We start from the raw sequence: 18,733 nt of genomic DNA, 5'->3' as shown, positions 1-18,733 counted from the left end.
CCACTTTATGTGTCACAGCCTTTTTATTGAGTCAAGTGCCCCGTCGTTCAAAAAAAAAAATGGTCTCGTTCCAATCTAGTTCCTACTTTACTGTGGGCAGAAATATACCCTGCAAATTGTTGCGCTTAAACTCTATGACTATTTTAGAATTCCCCATGCGACATTACCAGGCTGGGATCCAGACAAGCTGAATCGAGAGAGAGAATAGTGCAACGTACGAGTTTAATTTTTTGACCTTTATTTAAGTCCACATCTTTTTTTTTTTGGTCTGCAGAGAACCCGCCAACTTCAAAGTCTCGCGCTGCAAAAGCGTAATTACCTCCGCTCTGTCGCTGAGTAGGGAGAATAAGTATAAAAAAAAAAACAACAAAGCATCTGATTTTGCAACAGCTGTTTACAAAACCGAATAATGGTGATTCGTTTCCCTTTGTCCAGTAAAAACGAACAGGAACGTATGCCACCATTCAGTCCAAAGGCAGGAAAATTGAAACAAACTCGGCTGTGATCTGATTGGCTACCCTAACGAGGTACAACATTTAAACAATAGAGTGTTTCTGTCGAGGAACTATCGACTGCTAGTTGCCCCGTGGAAATTTGATGTTCTTAAAACAAATATGCTAATTTTAAGAACATCAAATTTCCAAGGAGTAACTATCAGACCGATAGTTCCGAGACAAAAACACAATTGTCTTTATTATTCACCACTAAATGTTCTTCCGCGCGCCAGTTGAAAAACAGTCAAATCCACTAAATGCAGATCAATCAAATATTTATTAATGCGTACAGTATGTCACAAATGCCAATAATTCGCAACCTTACATTGGCTAAATAATACTTTAGACCTGTCAGAATTGAAAAGTTACTGTTTTTTCCGATCTCCCTAACTTCGCGGCCGTCAAACCATTCAAAATTTTTCACGGATGACTACTATCCATCCGGGTATTTACCGCGGAGGGGCACTATGGGCTGATAGTCTCTCTCCACGGATGAACACTATCGCGTCGCGTGATCAATTTAAACCAATAAGAATCAGAGAAAATTTAGCGGCAAACTATAAGAACCGGTATGCTTCGTTCCTCCCGAAAGAAAGATGTTTGAAGCATTTTTAGCAGGAAACGCTTGTTTTCCGAAAGGAACAGCACAACTTTGAGACAGTCAATTAAACTAAGAAGTTCACGTGAGTTCATTCCGTATTGAAACAAAATCTAAGTTTGCATTCGCTCTGACGAAGGGTTAACTCTCGAAACGTCAGCTTTTTTATTCGTTACGGTGGCCAATTCACAATTTCAACTGAGTTAATATAACCAAATTACCTTGTTACCCCCACCGACGCAGCACCACAGTTTCTTTACAAACTTTTAGCCTTTATAAGTTTGCATTAACCTTAAGGCAAATCATAAATCCTTCCCGTAGCGGCCAAACAAACTTGGTTTATATCGTACAGTTATTAAACACGTGATTGATTCATATATATGACCTTCTTAACCCACCTCCCGCCCAAAACTGTATTGTTCATTCACTTGGATTCTACAAGCTACAAGCTACTAACTACGTTCTTTTGAAAGAGATAGTGTGCTACAATCCACTCGTTTCCACCCCTAAAGGCAAACACCTCGGCACAGTAAATGAAGAACATGCGCCAATTGAAAACGTGCTCATCTAATTGATGGCTGCCATATGTGGTGCGGAATATCTCCCTCACTGTGGCTTGTTGTTTATCCATTTTGAGCAGCCAGGCTTCTAAGGTACGAGCGTAATGATTTCCATTGATCTGCCAGTGATGTTTGATGGCCAAATCTTTCTGAAAATACAACAATAAGTCAGACGAGGGCATTGTGCCTCCACTGAAGAAATTCTGAGCCATCCACTCCGTGTCTGAATTCTTCTTCGTGTTGAAGTTGTAAGCAAACTCGCGGTGACATAAAATCTGGACGAACAACAAACCACCTGGCTTCAACCAGCTGGCCACTCGACTCATTAACTCTTCATAGTTCTTCATGTGCTGCAAAAAAAAGATCCAATTAGAGGCCTTTTTTAATCGAAAATTGCCTCATAATCGAAAACGAAACGACTCAAACTTGGGTACAAATCGACCGAATACCCAAATTTCGACGAAAGCAATTGAGTACAGTAAACGCTGACAAAATGAACCTAGATCCAACTTTCCGGGGAATCAATGGTGCATGGCTGGTCTCTATAAAGAAATGGTACATGGCAGTGTTTACAGACCTAAAAACTTCTGCACGGGAAAGTCACCTTTAGACCGTCTCTGGCATACTATAGTGGTAAGAGCATGATCAGAGTAACAATATAGCTGTATTTATTCCCCTTGGTGCGTAACAAGAGGTAATTGCAACTGGATATAATTCTTTGTTCCCGGTCCTGCCTAGTCTCCTTCGCAGCCGTTTTTAGGCTCGTCACGCAACGCTCCTCCCCACAAACTGTTGTTGTGGGGAGGAGCGTTGCGTGACGAGCCTAAAAACGGCTGCGAAGGAGACTAGGTCCTGCCCCTTTTTGGGTGGACCATTGGAGAAAATGTATGTGTCGTGTCTTATTTGTATGTGCCCACTAAAATATTTGGAACGTAGCATGCGAATTCCAGATGTGCGACAAGTTCACGTGCACGTGACCTTTTTCGTTTCTCTTTTATGAATAAGTACTTTGGAACTCTAGTTTCTTGAAGTTAGTATCTAAGTTAGTAAAGTTCGCAAAGGGTTTTGCAAAAGATTCAGAGAATTTCGAAGCGACGTGGAGCGACATAGGTAGAGAGGCTGATTTACGACGCTGTGGAACTCTGAAGAAAAAAAAATTAAACCTGGAGTTTACAATTCTTCGAAATTCTGTGGATTCTGCGAAATTCTACAGATGAATAAATAATTTCTGCGTATGGAGTCGCACAGTTTGGTCGACAGCAACGACGTTCGAGAACAAGGTGTGCCACAAGAAAGAATTACTGTCTAGAAAAGGTCGAAAGCTGGTCACCTCGGCGAGATGACAAAGATTTTTGGCCGTTTAGACGAAGTGCTCAAGGATTATCGTTTTACAAGCGAAGTAACGGAGCTGAGTCGTCGTTTACAGGATCAACGGGCGCGGTATTGTTTCGTGTACAATGAAATTATAAGCCATTTACCGGGGGATAGTGAAAGAGCGAATGAAATAGATCGCTTCAATGATCAGACGCGAGCGTACGAAACATACTGCTTTCTAATTGAGCAGTTCCTGGCCCCTGCAGAACTTCAGAGTGGAGTAACGGAAAGCAGCGCGCTCTCAGCTAAGGAACCAGGTGTTTCCGAAAAGTGTGTTAGTCTTCCTGGAGATGCACAAAGTTCTGTTTCGACTGGCTCTCGAAAATCGAGACGTTCAGGTCGTAGTTCAAGTCGTGGTGTAAGATCACGTGAAAATGCCGCAGTGGAAAGCGTTTTGGCCGAAACGAAATTGACGCAATTAAAGAGAGCTAAAGAGAGAAAGTTGAAACAGCGGCTGTTGCTGTTAGAAAATGAAATAGCTGACGCCGAGAACGAAGCCGATTTAGCTCGGACAAGGACACGTTTTTATGAACATTTGGATTCAGACAAGGGAAGCGAAGGGTCTAAAGGAGTGCCCATCATCATACTAAGCCGGTTGCGTTGGAGGAGGTAGTACAGTACTCTGATCCGCGAGTGATGGAGAAGCTTGAACCATTTATTCCTGAGTCTTGCCTGAAAGCGGCTCAGACGCGTACCATCGTTCCAGTTCCGAGAATTCTTGAGGAGGTCCCAAGATCAACATTGAATCCAAGGCCTCCTCCTTTCCCTCAGCGAAACAGTGAATGTGGAGCTACATCCAAGCTTATTAATGCTGACAGTACTAGTGTTCTCGAGAGGGTTGTCGCTAACATGAATTTGACTGTGATGAAGGTGATGAAGTTTTCCGGAGATCCATGCGAGTTCTTCAAATTTAAAACACGTTTCCATCTGATGGTGGAGTCTCAGAATCTGTCTGATGAACAAAAGATGACTCGTTTGTTGCAGTTTCTCGAGGGCAAGGCAAAAAGGGCGGTAGCAGGTTTCGACGGCACACCTGGTGGATTCAAGAAAGCTATGCGATTACTGCAGCTAAGATTTGGCTAGCCTCACATGATAGCCAAAGCATGTGTTGACGCTTTAATTGAAGGACCAAACATTTCAAACAGTAACAGAGAAGGCCTGAGAGAGTTTGCCGATTGTGGCAGGACCTTGTACGAGACCCTAAAAGAAATGAACGCCCTGTCAGAAATGAGCCTCTCTAACCTGGGGAAAATGTCCAGTAAACTGCCTACTGTCCAGCAGGCTAGATGGAGAGATGAAGTGCAAGGAATCCGCGAGCGAGGGATGTTGCCCCAGCTTTAAAGACCTGGTGGATTTCATAGAGAAACGCGCAGATGCTGTAAATGATCCAATCTTCGGACGAATTAGCGAAACGAGCAGAGCCGCTAGTGTATCTACCAAGAGAAATTCGAGAGTGCCTCCTCCCAGCAGAACTGATGATAGAGTGACTACGCTAGCAACGCAGCTTTCTCTGCCTGGCCGGAACCTACCTGGCCGGAATGGTCCACGAGGTACAGGCCATCCAGTTAAATGTATAAACTGTGGGGCCGTCCCACAATTTGGCCGAATGCGCTGAAATTTAAGAACATGACTGTAAGACAGCGACGAATCTTTGTTCGAGGTAGAGGTCTTTGTTTTAATTGCCTGAGGAAGGGACATTACCTCTCCCAATGCTTTGCCAAATCGAAGTGCAACCTATGCCCACAGAAACATCACTTCCTCTTGCACAACGCTGCGTTGGACTGTGTTGAAACCCCCCGCCAAAGCCAAGACCAAGACGAAGTAACTGCTAACACGATGATACGCGATGGTAGGGCATCCTCTTCTGGTCAAAACCAGGATCAGGTTAGAGTATCTGCGAATGTAATTACGGCAAAAGGTGGTGACAGTGAAACCCCGACAAGTAGTACGGTACATTTTGCCAAGTTCGCCTCCTACAAGACGTGCAGTCCGACAGCATTCACCTCGCAGAAGGTTGCTCTGCAAGTGGTCCCTGTAAGAGTGGAAGGAGAGAATGGGAACTCAGTGAGCACGTGGGCATTGCTTGACACGGGAAGCAAGGAGTCGTTTATCGCTAATTCTACCGCCGACAAACTGAGGTTGAGGGTGAAGAGTTTCGAGTCCTTGGCAGTTTGTACCTTGACTGGGGAGTCAACAGTACGTGTGGGCAGAGTAGACCTGACTGTTTTATCGATGGAAGGTCGTCCAGAAGGCCATCGAATTGAGATTAAGGATGTCAAGGTTGTCGAACACCTCCATGTGAACATATCTAGGCCGCAGGACCTGACGAAATGGGAGCACTTAAACCGTCTCCAGAGATTGGTGGAGAAGAAGTCACGCTGCTAATAGGAGCAAACGTCCCTGAAGCTCACATACACGAAGAAGTTCGCGTCGGAGGAGTGGGAGAACCATATGCGGTTCGTACTCTATTTGGGTGGGCTATTATGGGTCCACTTAATGGCAACATTACAAGCCAATTTAACAAAGCGAACGTAAACTTTCTGAGGTACGGCAACGAGACGTTAGACCAGCAAATGAGTCAGTTTATTGCTTTGGAGAACATTAATTCGATCAGCAGTAGTAGGAAAGGGATGTAAGTCCAGGATCGAGAAGCTTTAAGCAAGCTCAATAGTTCCGTTCGCCTAGTAGATGGCCACTACGAGGTCGGAATGTTGTGGAAGCATGAGAGTCCTTGGTTACCAAATAACAGAATGACCGCTGTAGCTAGACTTCGTTCCCTGAGAAGACGCCTGTGCGCAGATGAACAGTTGTGCTGTAAGTACCGGAACTCTATGGACGACCTCTTGAGAAAAGGATATGCAAGAAAGTTGACGAAAGACGAGGCTGCGGCTCGGAGCCCCAGGACGTGGTATCTACCACACCATGGTGTCTTCCACCCACACAAACCGGGAAAAATTCGTGTGGTATTTGATGCCGCGACATTACATGATGGAGTTTCTCTTAACAATCAGCTGAATCGAGGACCAGATTTAACAAACAGTTTGCTTGGCGTGTTGCTGAGGTTCAGACAAGAGCGCATCGTACTTGCAGCAGACATACAATCTATGTTCCTCCAGCTGAAAGTACCTGCTGAGGATGCCGACGCCCTTCGGTTTTTATGGTGGGAAGACGCTGACTTCAGTAACCCCCCTGAGGAGTACCAGATGGTCTTTCACATTTTCGGCGCGAAAGGTTCTCCAAGCTGCGCAAACTACTGCCTCAAAAGAACCGCTGACGATAACAAGGAGATCTTTAGTGAAGAAGCTGTTAAATCCGTCCAAGAGGACTTTTACGTTGACGATCTGTTGAAGGCCGTAGAAACACCCGGCAAAGCGATTTCACTGGCACACGAATTGATGGCCCTACTGGAGAAGGGAAGATTTCGTCTGACTAAGTGGACGAGCAATAGCCGAGAAGTGTTAGCGAGCATACCCGAAGATAAACGGGTGCGGCCGACTGTAAACCTGGACTTGGATCAGCTGCCTATTGAGCGGGCGCTGGGCGTTTTGTGGAACGTCGAGAAAGATGTCTTCCAATTTGAAGTCTTCAAACCCGACAAACCGGCCACTAAACGAAGGATCCTGTCAACTATTAGTTCTCTCTACAATCCTATGGGTTTCGTCTGTCCAGTTGTGTTGGAAGCAAAGAAAATCATGCAGCGGCTGTGGAAATTACAGTTAGCATGGGATGATCCTATCCCAGAGAGTGAGCTTGCTCATTGGGAACTATGGAAGTCTGAGCTATCCGCTTTGACGCAAGTACAGATTCCGAGATGCCATCTCCAGCGACACGGAGAGGTCAAAGAAATTTCTCTTCACCACTTCTCAGATGCGTCAGATGAGGGATATGGCATGTGCTCCTATCTGCGGTTTCTCTATGAAGATAGTTCTATTCAGTGCTCCTTCCTGATTGGCAAGTCAAAGGCGATGCCGGTGAGGCCGATTTCAATCCCAAGACTAGAGCTGCAGGCTGCGACGCTTTCTGCCAGGATTTATCAAGTTTGTCGAGAGGAGTTAACCTACAGGATTGACAGAGTGGTGGTCTGGACCGACTCTCAAACTACCTTGCAGTATATCAAAAATGAAAGCAAACGTTTTCACACCTACGTAGCCAACAGAATTGCTGAGATTCGTGAGATAACCAGCCCAGACCAATGGAGACACTGCCCAGGAAAATTGAATCCAGCCGACGACGCTTCCCGTGGTTTGAAGCCCCAGAAGTTGATTGATCAGTATCGTTGGTGGAAGGGACCAGAGTATCTATGGGAATCAGAAGAGAACTGGCCTGAAGCCGAGATTGGCGAAGTCTTGCAAAACGATCCAGAAGTTCGGAATGGAGTGCAAGTTCATTCAATCAAAACTACAAATCCTGACGCTGGACTCAACCCAGAAGCTCCATGCACGAGCGACCGGCCTGTTTACAAGATGATGACTTACTATGGCTCGTGGTTGAAGTTGCAACGTTGCGTCGCTTGGCTAGTGCACTTTTGCCATTGACTAAGGAACCGCAAAACTTCTTCAAGTACAGAAGCATTAACCACAGAGGAGCTACAAGAAGCAACCCTGCTAGTCATGAGGTTAGTCCAGGCTCAAAGTTTCGCTGAAGAAGTGAGAGACCTTAAGGCCAATAAGAAAGTAAAGAGCTCCAGCAGGCTTGTGAAGTTGAAACCGGTGCTGGCGGAGGGGGTTCTTCGTGTTGGAGGCCGGCTGGAGGAAGCAGTTGGACTGTCCTACAACGAAAAGCACCCAATCATACTCCCAAAGAAACACAACGTTAGTCAGCTGATTGTTCGCTGCTGTCACGAACGTCTGGCCCATGCTGGTAAGCAGCAGACCCTGGCGCAGACGAGGAAAATGTTCTGGATACTCGGAGGCAGAGGATTGGCGAAGAGCATCATCAGAAATTGCCGGTCGAATGAGAGACCAATGAAGCAGATCGTGGCCCCCTTGCCTAAAGAGAGCTTGCAACCGTACAAACCACCCTTCACGTTCTCCGGCGTCGATTTCTTCGGGCCACTAATGGTTAAATGGGACCGCGGTTCAGCAAAACGCAGGGGATGCTGTTTACTTGTTTAACAACGCGAGCCGTTTTCTTGGAGCTAGTGCCGTCATTGAGACTGACGATTTCATTATGGCCTTGCGACAGTTTGTCAGCCGAAGGGGACCCCCCGAGGAAATCAGATCGGACAGAGGGACTAACTTTGTTGGGGGGGAACGTGAATTGTAAGATGCAATCAAAGGCTGGAAAAACACTAAGATCTACCAAGAATTGCAGCAGAAAGGAGTCAAGTGGACTTTCCACCCTCCTACGGCGGCACACATGTCCGGAGTCTGGGAAAGGCTGGTGCAGAGTGCGAAGAAGCACCTGAAGGCTATCGTGGGAGATAGATTGCTAAGTGAATTCGCGCTGCGAACTTTGTTCACCGAAGTGGAATTCATCATGAACAACCGCCCAATTGTAGCAGCCTCGGACGACCCTGCCGATTTGGAAGCATTGACCCCCAACCACTTCTTGCTGCAAAGGAAGGTGACCGGATTGCCTCCAGGGGTTTTTGTCAAGGAAGACCATTTGGGCAGGAAGTAGTGAAGAAAGGCCCAATACCTAACCGACATCTTTTGGAAAAGATGGATCAGCGAATATTTACCGACCTTGACTGAAAGAGAATAGTGGCTCAAGGATCAACGAAATGTTAGAGTTGGGGATCTGGTGCTCATCATGGAAGAGAATGTTCCCCGTAACAAGTGGAATTTGGGTCGTGTGACGGAGGCCTTTGTAGGACGGGATTCAAGAGTGCGATCCGCCAAGGTGAAGACTTCTGGCACGGAGCTACACCGCCCCGTTGTTAAACTGTGTTTATTGGATGGCTAGGACAAACACTTATCCTGATTGGCAAACGTGTAAACTGGCCTTGACGTTTGCGGGGCCGCTGTCGTGTCTTATTTGTGTGTGCCCACTAAAATATTTAAGAACGTAGCATGTGAATTCCAGCAATGCGACAAGTTCACGTGCACGTGACCTTTTTCGTTTCTCTTTTATAAATAAGTACTTTGGATCTCTAGTTTCTTGAAGTTAGTATCTAAGTTAGTTCGTAAAGTTCGCAAAGGGTTTTGCAAAAGATTCAGAGAATTTTGAAGCGACGTGGAGCGACATAGGTAGAGAGGCTGATTTACGACGGTGTGGAACTCTGAAGAAAAAAAATTAAACGTGGAGTTTACAGTATGCATGACAATAAGCTTTCCGTAATCGTGTTGTTCGCTACACACCTTTTACTAACCGCGTTCGAGGTCCGCACTGTGAGTTACGAAACAAATTTTTTTCCGCTTCGATCTACGGCCCAAGCGCAAAGCTCACGGGCCGTAAATCCAAGCAAAAAAAACCCCGCAATTTACCGTATGGACCGTGAAAATGAGGTTAATAAGATAGTTATCATATCTCTAGGTTCAAATAGCGAGGGAAGAATTTGATTCAAAGAACCCTTTGAATTTAGCAGGCCATAGAGTGAAATACGGCCCGCTGAATTGACCAATCATAGCGCACGTACTAACTAAAGAGACAAAATAAGTATTGTGGGGACCTTCTCTTGATCTCCCGTGTAACAATAAGGGAAAAAATCATCAAATAAAAGTTTGGTATCAAAAACCTCGCCTCATTTAAGTTTCATTAATTTATCTGTTCATTTTTAAGAGCATTCTCTCTGTTAATTGTGTCTGCAGTGGTCACTGTAAAGTAAAACAAAATGGTGGCCAGCCAAGGAACAGAAAATGACTTGAAATGCCTATCAAGTTATTTCCTAAAAATTGTAAGAAATTTGAATCACCTTTTGTTTCGTTAAAGTACCTCACCCTACCTCACCTATAATGTCATCCCATTAGGAACACAGCCGATGCTTAAAATACAGTGATAAGCTAAGGTGGCACAGGTGACAGTTCTTACCTCAAACATTTCGATGGAAATGATTTGGTCAAATCTCAAGGAAGTGTTGAACACATTAGCATCTGAAGTGATACAATTCACTCTAGCACCGAAACCTTTCCTTTTAGCCTCAGATTCAATCCACTCACGCTGAGTCTTGGAGTTAGATACAGTTGTCACTGCACAGTTAGGATACTGCTCACACAACCACAGAGCCAAGCTTCCCCATCCACAGCCCAGGTCCTGTGTAACAACAAACAGTTCTTCAGTTCTGTCAGCAATATGCATTACTTTCATCTCACACATGAACATGTTCTCTGGATTTCAGCAGAGCTCTCCCTATTTGAGACTTACTGAAAGTACAGTTTATCAGTGCATACTTTGTGAAGGGTCTGTTTTGTAAGTAAGTGGTATAAAAGCATGTTTCGATTGAGTATTGTTTAATCAAAACCACAGTGATAACAATAGTCTGTCTAAGGAAACGAAAATATCACAGGGAGCCCATTTGAACACAAAGCTAAGACAAGTTAGTGAATGGCTGAAAGTACAGGAAAATGAATGTAACAAAGCAACCACTGGTTAAGTTTTAAACCTGATCTGTTGAGAGGGTGGTGTGAGTTTTCTGAACTACTCAATTTAAAATGCTCTGGAACATAAACATTGAAATAAACCACACCCCTCTGTTAAGCCTCATGCCAAAAATTAAAGTTACTAATATGCCTCAATTGCCCTTCTAACTCCCAATTAAAAAAGATCTTAAATAGCAGCTTTGTTGTTATCCTTGGAGGTTAGGTGATGTTGCCTACATTAGTTTCCACTTTCAACAATAATGTAGATTTTCATCATAAAAAGTGCACAGGGTTTACAATATTTATTAAATTTTGGAGATAATTGAGAAAAGTGGTGACCACACTTAGGGCCTTAGTAAGAAAGCCTTAGCAACCATTAGGAGCCCTCTAGGCTCAGTTATGCAAAGGTACACACCATAATTGAGTTCCCATCCTCTACCTTGGCTCTTTCACAAACCAGCTTAAGCATAGAGTCCTCTGCTATAAATCAACAGCAATGTTAAGTTTTAATGAATTATTAACGTGCCAAGAGAGGAAAGGGAATGTAGTATTGTACATATATCACACTTATGAAAATACGATTAGAGTCTATACCTTTTACCAATTGAAAATATGTTCAGAACAACAAATGCTGGCAATGGCACAACTGAATCCTCCAGATTGTATTTAAAACATGATCTATAAAAATAGATCTTGATTGCTCATTACAGGATGAAGCCCTTAATTTTCAGAAGTTGGGGTAAAAAGTTGCTGTCTTAAGACAAGCTTTTGAGCCTTTTTCGTACTAAAATTATCTTGGTGAAATAGGGTTGTAAAGCACTAAAGTTCTAAATGAAACTGTGCAGGAGTTACCATTATGTTACATCAAGTGCTTCTACAATGAAGATCTTGTTTATTGCCAAAACACCAAACCTTGTTTAGTACATTGTAAAACATGTTACTATATTATCCATGAGAGGGAGCAAACAGCTACTCAAATCAAGTGATGGACTGGATTTTGGTGTGGAAATCTATGAGCTATGCCCCTTTACATCCACTGGTGCTAGGTCAGATAGAAAGAGAGTTGAAAAATGGAGAAGCCTGACTGAAAAAGCCTGAGAGAGCAAAGAAGAGATTTAACCAAAATGAGACTCTAGGTTCAGGAACTGAATCATATAGAGCCACAACTGTAGGAAGTGAGTGCTCTAACTACTGCACTTTCCCTTTACCTGAGTAAATTATGCATCATCATTCAAGTTACCTCCGTCCAGTGTTGTATTATCTTCTGGCCAGTAGCAGCTACTATACTTGAGTCGTTTTCCAAGTACCTGTAAAAACAATTTGACTTGAGTAAAACTTCCGTAGCATGATATATAACTAATCAAATTGTGTGCACCAACCATTACGAGGCATCTCTTCCAACCAATCAATGCACTTAAAAATTTCAGAATTCCAAATAAGGTGATACTATCCGTACTTTGTTTCCATAGGTAAGTGGTTTTGCTTTAGTTTTATCATCACCTTTTTAATTCCTTGAACCAGTAGGTATAACAAAAGAAGTTCAATGTGTTTGTTATACTGTACAGGGGCACTTACGCATGGGTATACAATAAATGAAAAATAATAGATTTCCGTTTTGATATTACTTTTGATTCTAACTCGAGTAGTTTCCCCATTCAATAACCCAGAGGGAAGTACTTCCTGGTAATTTACTAATGGGCTGTGCTGCTGGAAGGGTTGTGTTTTCACAACTGGGTTGGCTATAATGGGGTTGCATTTTCAGTAGTGTTACTAGAATGGGGTGGCACATTTTCAGTATTTTGGGGTTAAGTAAATAGTGTTCTACATCTAGTTTCACAAATGTGTCAATTAATTTTAGGATGATCTCCTCAGTGAGGGTCAATAAGGTAGTTGTCTATTGAACAGAAAGTGACTAAGTTGGGATTGCAAAAATTACATTAATGCCTAAAAGTGAGTAAGATGGGGTCTATATTGGGTCAAATAATTGCCAATAACAATTAAAATAATAATACAAACATTTATATAGCAATAAAAACTATGCACATAGTCAAAAGCACTTTACATTACATTATCAATCAATCAATTCTTTATTTGATAAAGCAAGTTAAAAATTACAAAAATTACAATTGAGAGCAATAGTTGCATCAGCAACTATCAGCTGATGTGGACCCGCTATGTAAAACTATCTAAAATATGTAAAATATATCATAGACTAAAACAATCACAAACACAGTTACACCAAATGCCTAATTACAAGAAAGCTGCCATAGGTAAAAGTTAAAATAGATAATAGATAGTAATAATAGATAAACTAAATGGTGGACTTAAAGGATCCGTAAGATCAATAATAAATAGTCATTTTTTCTCATTTGAAATTAAAATAGCTTAAGTGCTATAAACTAGTACTGAACACTTTCCTAAAACGAAACGTTTTGACTTGTTTCGTACAAGTAGCTAGGCTGTTACAGGATCTGATTGGTAATGGTAACAACTGATTCCACAAGGCAGGAGCAGCATGAGCGGCAAAAGCGCAATCCCAAGAGCAGAGCTGTTGACCCGTGGAACAAACAGAACAGGTTGTGTAGACAAGAAACAGCATAGAGGCAGGTCAAAGAGACAAAAGATCTTTAATGTAGGGAGGGCTTGAATTGTTTAACTACTGAAAAATCTATAATGGGGTACCATAGCAAAGAGATTATTTTGTCTTTGACCTTCGACCTCAAGTCTGAACACAATTTAGTTCAACTACTTCTTCGTTTTTAATGCTTACGTCTACCCAAAAGTTAACGAAATAGAATATAAGGAGGCTCACGCACCGTTCGAAAGAAGTCAGTGGGTACCTCGTAGTGTTGTTCGTTGGCTCGTGCAGTCTCTATAGCCACCGGAGACTCTCGCAGTTTCTGCACAAACTTCATTTTGAATGCCAACTTTTTTTCAACATCTCCCGAACAATCTAATTTTTTAAGCCACTTATCTAGATTTTGCCGAACTGCTTCTCGGAGAATCTTATCTCCGCCGCTTCCCAGAGCTTCAGCCATGATTTCAGTGGGCAATCTCAAGATGGTCGAACACACAAGTTTATAGTACAGCGGTTAAAATTGAAATACGTCGTGTAAGATGCAGCACGTGTTCCCCACGAAAAGTTCAAACCCGAAGTGTGTAAAATCGCACTGAACAAAGGATGAAGATATACAAAAACGAATGAAAATGCACTTTCTTCCTAGATACCTTGTGAGGTAAATATTTCGTACCTTAATACCTCATGATTTAATGAGAATAGTGACTTCTGTATTAAACTTAAAAACTAAATGTCGCGTGTGGGTGCAGAGCGTGAGAAAAATGAGAATTCCGCACTTGTACCCAACCTGTTTTAAGTGCACCAACTCGATGCAAGACCAAGATAGAGAAAGCCAGCCCGTTTTGGCGTCAGCGACTTCACTACAAATATAATGACAGGCAACTAAAGGGTTACTTTATTCTCAAAGTGACTGCCGTTTTAAATTGAAGGAACAGCTTTTTTCACTTACGACTTAATAATTTTACACTTGTTATAAGCAGTGAAAGTACACATTGCATGCCTATCATGTTCGCTCTTCTGTTGGCAGAACAGGGCAAGTCAATAAGTCATGTCTACAGTACTTAGTCGCTACTAGATAAATAGGGTTAATTTATTGCAGCGAGGAGCGCTTTCGTATATTTTATGAAACCGCAGTACACATATATGATTTTCATTTATTCAAATTTATTGGCGGGTTTAACACGAACCATTATAATGACCTGCTCCCAGTTGGCTTGTTAGCTCAGTTTGTAGAGCACTGCACCGGTATCGCAGAGGTCATAGGTTCAAATCCCGTACGGACCTAAAATTTTTTCAGGCCTTATTTCCACCTACTAGATAAGTACGGTTTATTACTGCGAAGAACGCTTTCATACATTTTATGAAAGCGCAGTAAACATATATTATTTTCACATATTTACTGAGTCCTCGCCGTCATAACGCATTCTAGTGTCTTAGTCAAAAATTATCTTCGGTTTTTAAATGTCATCCTTTCGCGGGATTTCGCAATACTCGTACTCGCGGGTTTCATAATTTGCCCGCTGACCAAAATTACTGTTTACTCTTACCCTCGACGAACGCCTTCGAACGCTTGCGTCACCCAAGGCTGGAGGTTGGTTACGCAAGGCAAAAAAAGAGAAGAATGCTCATTACACAACCATACCCATTAAAGGCGTCAGATAACCGCTGACCGCTTAAGACCCTACAGGTTTACTCAATCCGTTGGTGACCCAGCAGGTGGGATTTGACCAGGTCATGCTATAAATTCCTCTCCAAAAAATTGTCAGGGTGTTTTTCCTATCATTTATTAGTCTGGAATCTCCTGAATTTACTAATTAACAATTGGTTCATGCTATAGCGTGCACTATCGAGTTATGGAGCACGCGGGAAGTTTGGAGAGCACGAAAGAAGCGTAAGAGTTGCCCGAGGCAATAGCCGAGGGCAACTCTAGCTTCTTGAGTGCTCTCCAAACTTCCCACGTGCTCCATAACTCGATAGTACACTGCTGAAAGCATGAACCAATTGTTTTAGAACATAGCCGGTGGAATTGTGAATCAAATCCGACGCGAAAAACGGACAACAATATCAGTTGAAGCGAATCGTGACGGCGCTGATGCCGAGTCTGCTTTTCCTTTGTTTTTCTCTTTTTCTGCCTCATTTAAGAACTCTAACCCAAGGGAAAAGGTCGAAACATTGTCTTCGTTTTCGGACTAGTAGGCCGAGTTTCTGTTTGTATCCATTATTGTCGCGAAATATATTATTTTCCCCCGCGCTAACAATGGCCGCTCGCGCGAAAAGAAAAATTTCTGGCGAAGTCGGATTTGCTGACGCTATAAGCGTGCACTAACGGGATTTTGAGCACGCTCACGTATAATGAATTTGATTGCGCGACTCTGCTAGCTATGTTCTAATGACCAATTATTCCATGAGCGCGCGTTTGATATGAGATGATAGATAGCCAACGAGACGCGTAGCGCCGAGTTGGCTAAAATCATCTCATATCCAACAAGTGCGAGTTGTATAATTGTTTTATTAAAAACGTTAAATCAAATTATCAAATTTTATTAAATTTTTAGCTCTCTTTTAATTTTAAGCTGACACGTACGCTTACCATATTTGTAGATTATGGTATATTGGCTGATATACCATAATGGCTAAGCCAATAAAAAGTCTTGAATTGCATTATCCAATTATCTAGTTTTTAATAATTCTAATTATTTGCATTTTCTTTTGAGCTTTCCACGTTTAACTATACGAACAGTGGATAGTGTAACATTTTTTATCCACATAATTAATTCCCAAAGCGACATTGATGGTGAGAAACAGGACTTACTAAATTTTTATGCTCCTAATCAGTCTGCCGGGCACAGTCTCGAATATACAGAATGCCTGGCAGTCAGAAATTTTGACTAAAAACACTGAAAGGTTCTTACAAACTTCTTACGAGTATCAGATGTTTGTATAGGTAATCACGCGATTTCCAGTGTAATTTGGAATAAATAAGCACGAGTGAATTTCTTCAAAGACTAACAAAATCGCATGAGCCCGTAGGGCGAGTGCAATTTGTGGTCTTTTAAAAAATTTACAATTGCTTATTTATACCAAATTGCACAAGAAAAATCATGTGATTATGTATTAATAATATACATGAAAAAATACGAAGTAGCTTACCATAATTATGCAGAAGAAAAGCGCGCGCATCACGTGCAAAAGTAATTTATTCAAACATGCAAGTGACATTGTGAGTTCGGTCAAACCACCAGTCCCCTCTACTAACGGTGAAACAACCACATACGATCAAAACAATAAGATAAAATGAAATTTTCACATCTTTAAGGCGCAAAAAAGTTCAAAGTCCGGCCGAACAGTTCAAGGAATTGTTCAGTCAGTTTGGTAATTCTGCGAGTTTCTTTGATTATTGACCAATAAGAATGTCTGGTTTGTTGCTTTCTTGCACTGAATTAACCCTCTTCTGCACTGAAAACTGCATTTATCTTAACCCATCAGAACTGAGTAATTTTTTCACGTATGTCATTAATGCAGAAATGTCAAGCGATTCAAAAAATCATTGTTTTTTAAGTGGAAAAATTATCCGAGCTGGTGCATTCTAAAGATTTTCACCCCAAAAGGCCACTGAAAACTCCATACAAACCTACTGAGTATACTAAATGTTGGTTTAAAATGCTAAGCAATTCTAAGAATTGCGTTGGCTCTTCCAGAGGTCAAGCTAGCGTAAACGTACCATACTAACATGGTATATAAAGCTTCGGAGGTAACGTTGATTTCGTATAATAGAGAGATTTAGCACCACGTTCACGTAAAACGGCTAAAATGTCAGCTTCCTCTTTCACGTAAAAGAGCGTCAACCTTGCTACTTTAGCTTCGCGTGAGCTCAAGTCATGGATTTGAAGACGCCCCTGAATGACTTACAAGGAATAGTTTTGGCGCCCTTTTCCCGAAAATTAACTTGTACTCTGTGAGAGAAAAAGTGGAAAAAATACACGGCAAACGTGAAACAGGTTACTTTCAAGTAGAAACGGCAAAGCGCAACCGGCAAACGAGAAAAAATGGCGGGAAAAACAAAGTCACTTGGTCATTCTCGTCGTTCATGTTTATTTGATCACAGTGCTAAGTCTCTCGTTTCTGTGTCTTGAAGACCACTGCGGCCTAACAGTAAGAGTCGCCTACTTAAGAACAGTTTTAAGTGCAGTAAATATAAAGGGAAACAAAACTGAAAAATACGTATGATGCACGATCCTCGCAGTAGATAGCGCTATTTAAGCAATAAGGAAAATCAGACCTGAAAAAAATCAGGCCTGTAGGGGATTCGAACCACTGACCTCTGCGATACTAGTGCAGCGCTCTACCAATTGAGCTAACAAGCCAACTGGGAGCAGGCCGTTAAGTTGATTCGTAATAAACCCGTAAAAGTGATAAATCAGATACAATGAAATATATGAAGTTCATATATTTTGAACTGCGGTATTAGATACGTATGATGCACGATCCTCGCAGTAGATAGCACTATTTAAGCAATAGCGAAAATCAGACCTGAAAAAAAAAAAAAAAAAAAAAAAAAAAAATCAGGCCTGTACAGGATTCGAACCACTGACCTCTGCGATACTAGTGCAACGCTCTACCAATTGAGCTAACAAGCCAACTGGGAGCAGGCCGTTAAGTTGATTCGTAGTAAACCCGTGAAAGTGATAAATCAGATACAATGAAATATATGAAGTTCATATATTTTGAACTGCGGTATTAGATACGTATGACGCACGATCCTCGCAGTAGATAGCGCTATTTAAGCAATAGCGAAAATCAGACCTGAAAAAGGTCAGTGGTTCGAATCCCGTACAGGCCTGATTTTTTTCAGGTCTGATTTTCGCTATTGCTTAAATAGCGCTATCTACTGCGAGGATCGTGCATCATACGTATCTGATACCGCAGTTCAAAATATATGAACTTCATGTATTTCATTGTATCCAAAACTGAAAAACTTAAATAACCATTTTGAGAAAATTCGATTTTTGTTTAGAAATCCCAACTGATCCTAAATTTCGTATTAACAAAGATTTAGTAATACATAGACAGGTAAAATCGAGCGATATAATATCCCGACGTTAGTAGGCTTAACATAAACATTCGTCAATGATAACACTCTCACTATAATGCCCAACATTACTACAGCTAAGGATTTCCTACACACCCTGAACCACGCCCATCCCTCTGTCAGCTTTACAATGGAAATCGAAAAAGATGGCATGCTCCCCTTTCTTGGCACTCAGCTCCTAAACCGTGCACCCCAAATTGAGACGAAAGTTTATGTTAAGCCTACTAATTACTTGTTTACTTGTCCACTACCAGAGTTACGTTGACAACCGGTACAAATGGAACTTATTGACAACTATGCTCGATCGCGCGTACCGTTTGTCCTCTTTATGGCTTTATTTTTCTGAGGAGTGTGAGCGCTTGAAGTATTTATTCTCACGTTTGGACTACCCTCACCACCTTATCAACTCCGCCATTAACACCTTTATCAACTCGAGAGTTGCTGACCAGCAGCCATTGCAGGCGTTGGGAAGATTGGCGAAAAATGATGTAACCCGAGTAGTCATACCCTTCAAGGACCA

The 18,733-nt window shown here is 42.1% G+C and overlaps 1 protein-coding gene across 1 annotated transcript; it reads right to left on the bottom strand.

Annotated features, from left to right (window-relative positions):
- Positions 1 to 752: 752 nt before the first annotated feature.
- LOC111324136 (uncharacterized) lies at positions 753 to 14,692 on the bottom strand. The gene is made up of 5 exons (XM_022927632.2): positions 13,363 to 14,692; positions 11,787 to 11,853; positions 10,962 to 11,026; positions 9,999 to 10,220; positions 753 to 2,002 (listed from the first exon to the last, which is right to left on the bottom strand). The coding sequence occupies exons 1-5, from the start codon at positions 13,582 to 13,584 to the stop codon at positions 1,535 to 1,537; spliced, it is 1,044 nt and encodes a 347-aa protein (XP_022783367.2). The 5' UTR covers positions 13,585 to 14,692; the 3' UTR covers positions 753 to 1,534.
- Between the last annotated feature and the right edge of the window lie 4,041 nt (positions 14,693 to 18,733).

This window comes from Stylophora pistillata, chromosome 9, assembly GCF_964205215.1.
Source record: "Stylophora pistillata chromosome 9, jaStyPist1.2, whole genome shotgun sequence".
In the NCBI taxonomy this organism is placed as follows: domain Eukaryota; kingdom Metazoa; phylum Cnidaria; class Anthozoa; order Scleractinia; family Pocilloporidae; genus Stylophora; species Stylophora pistillata.
This window is presented reverse-complemented; position numbering and strand designations above follow the sequence as displayed.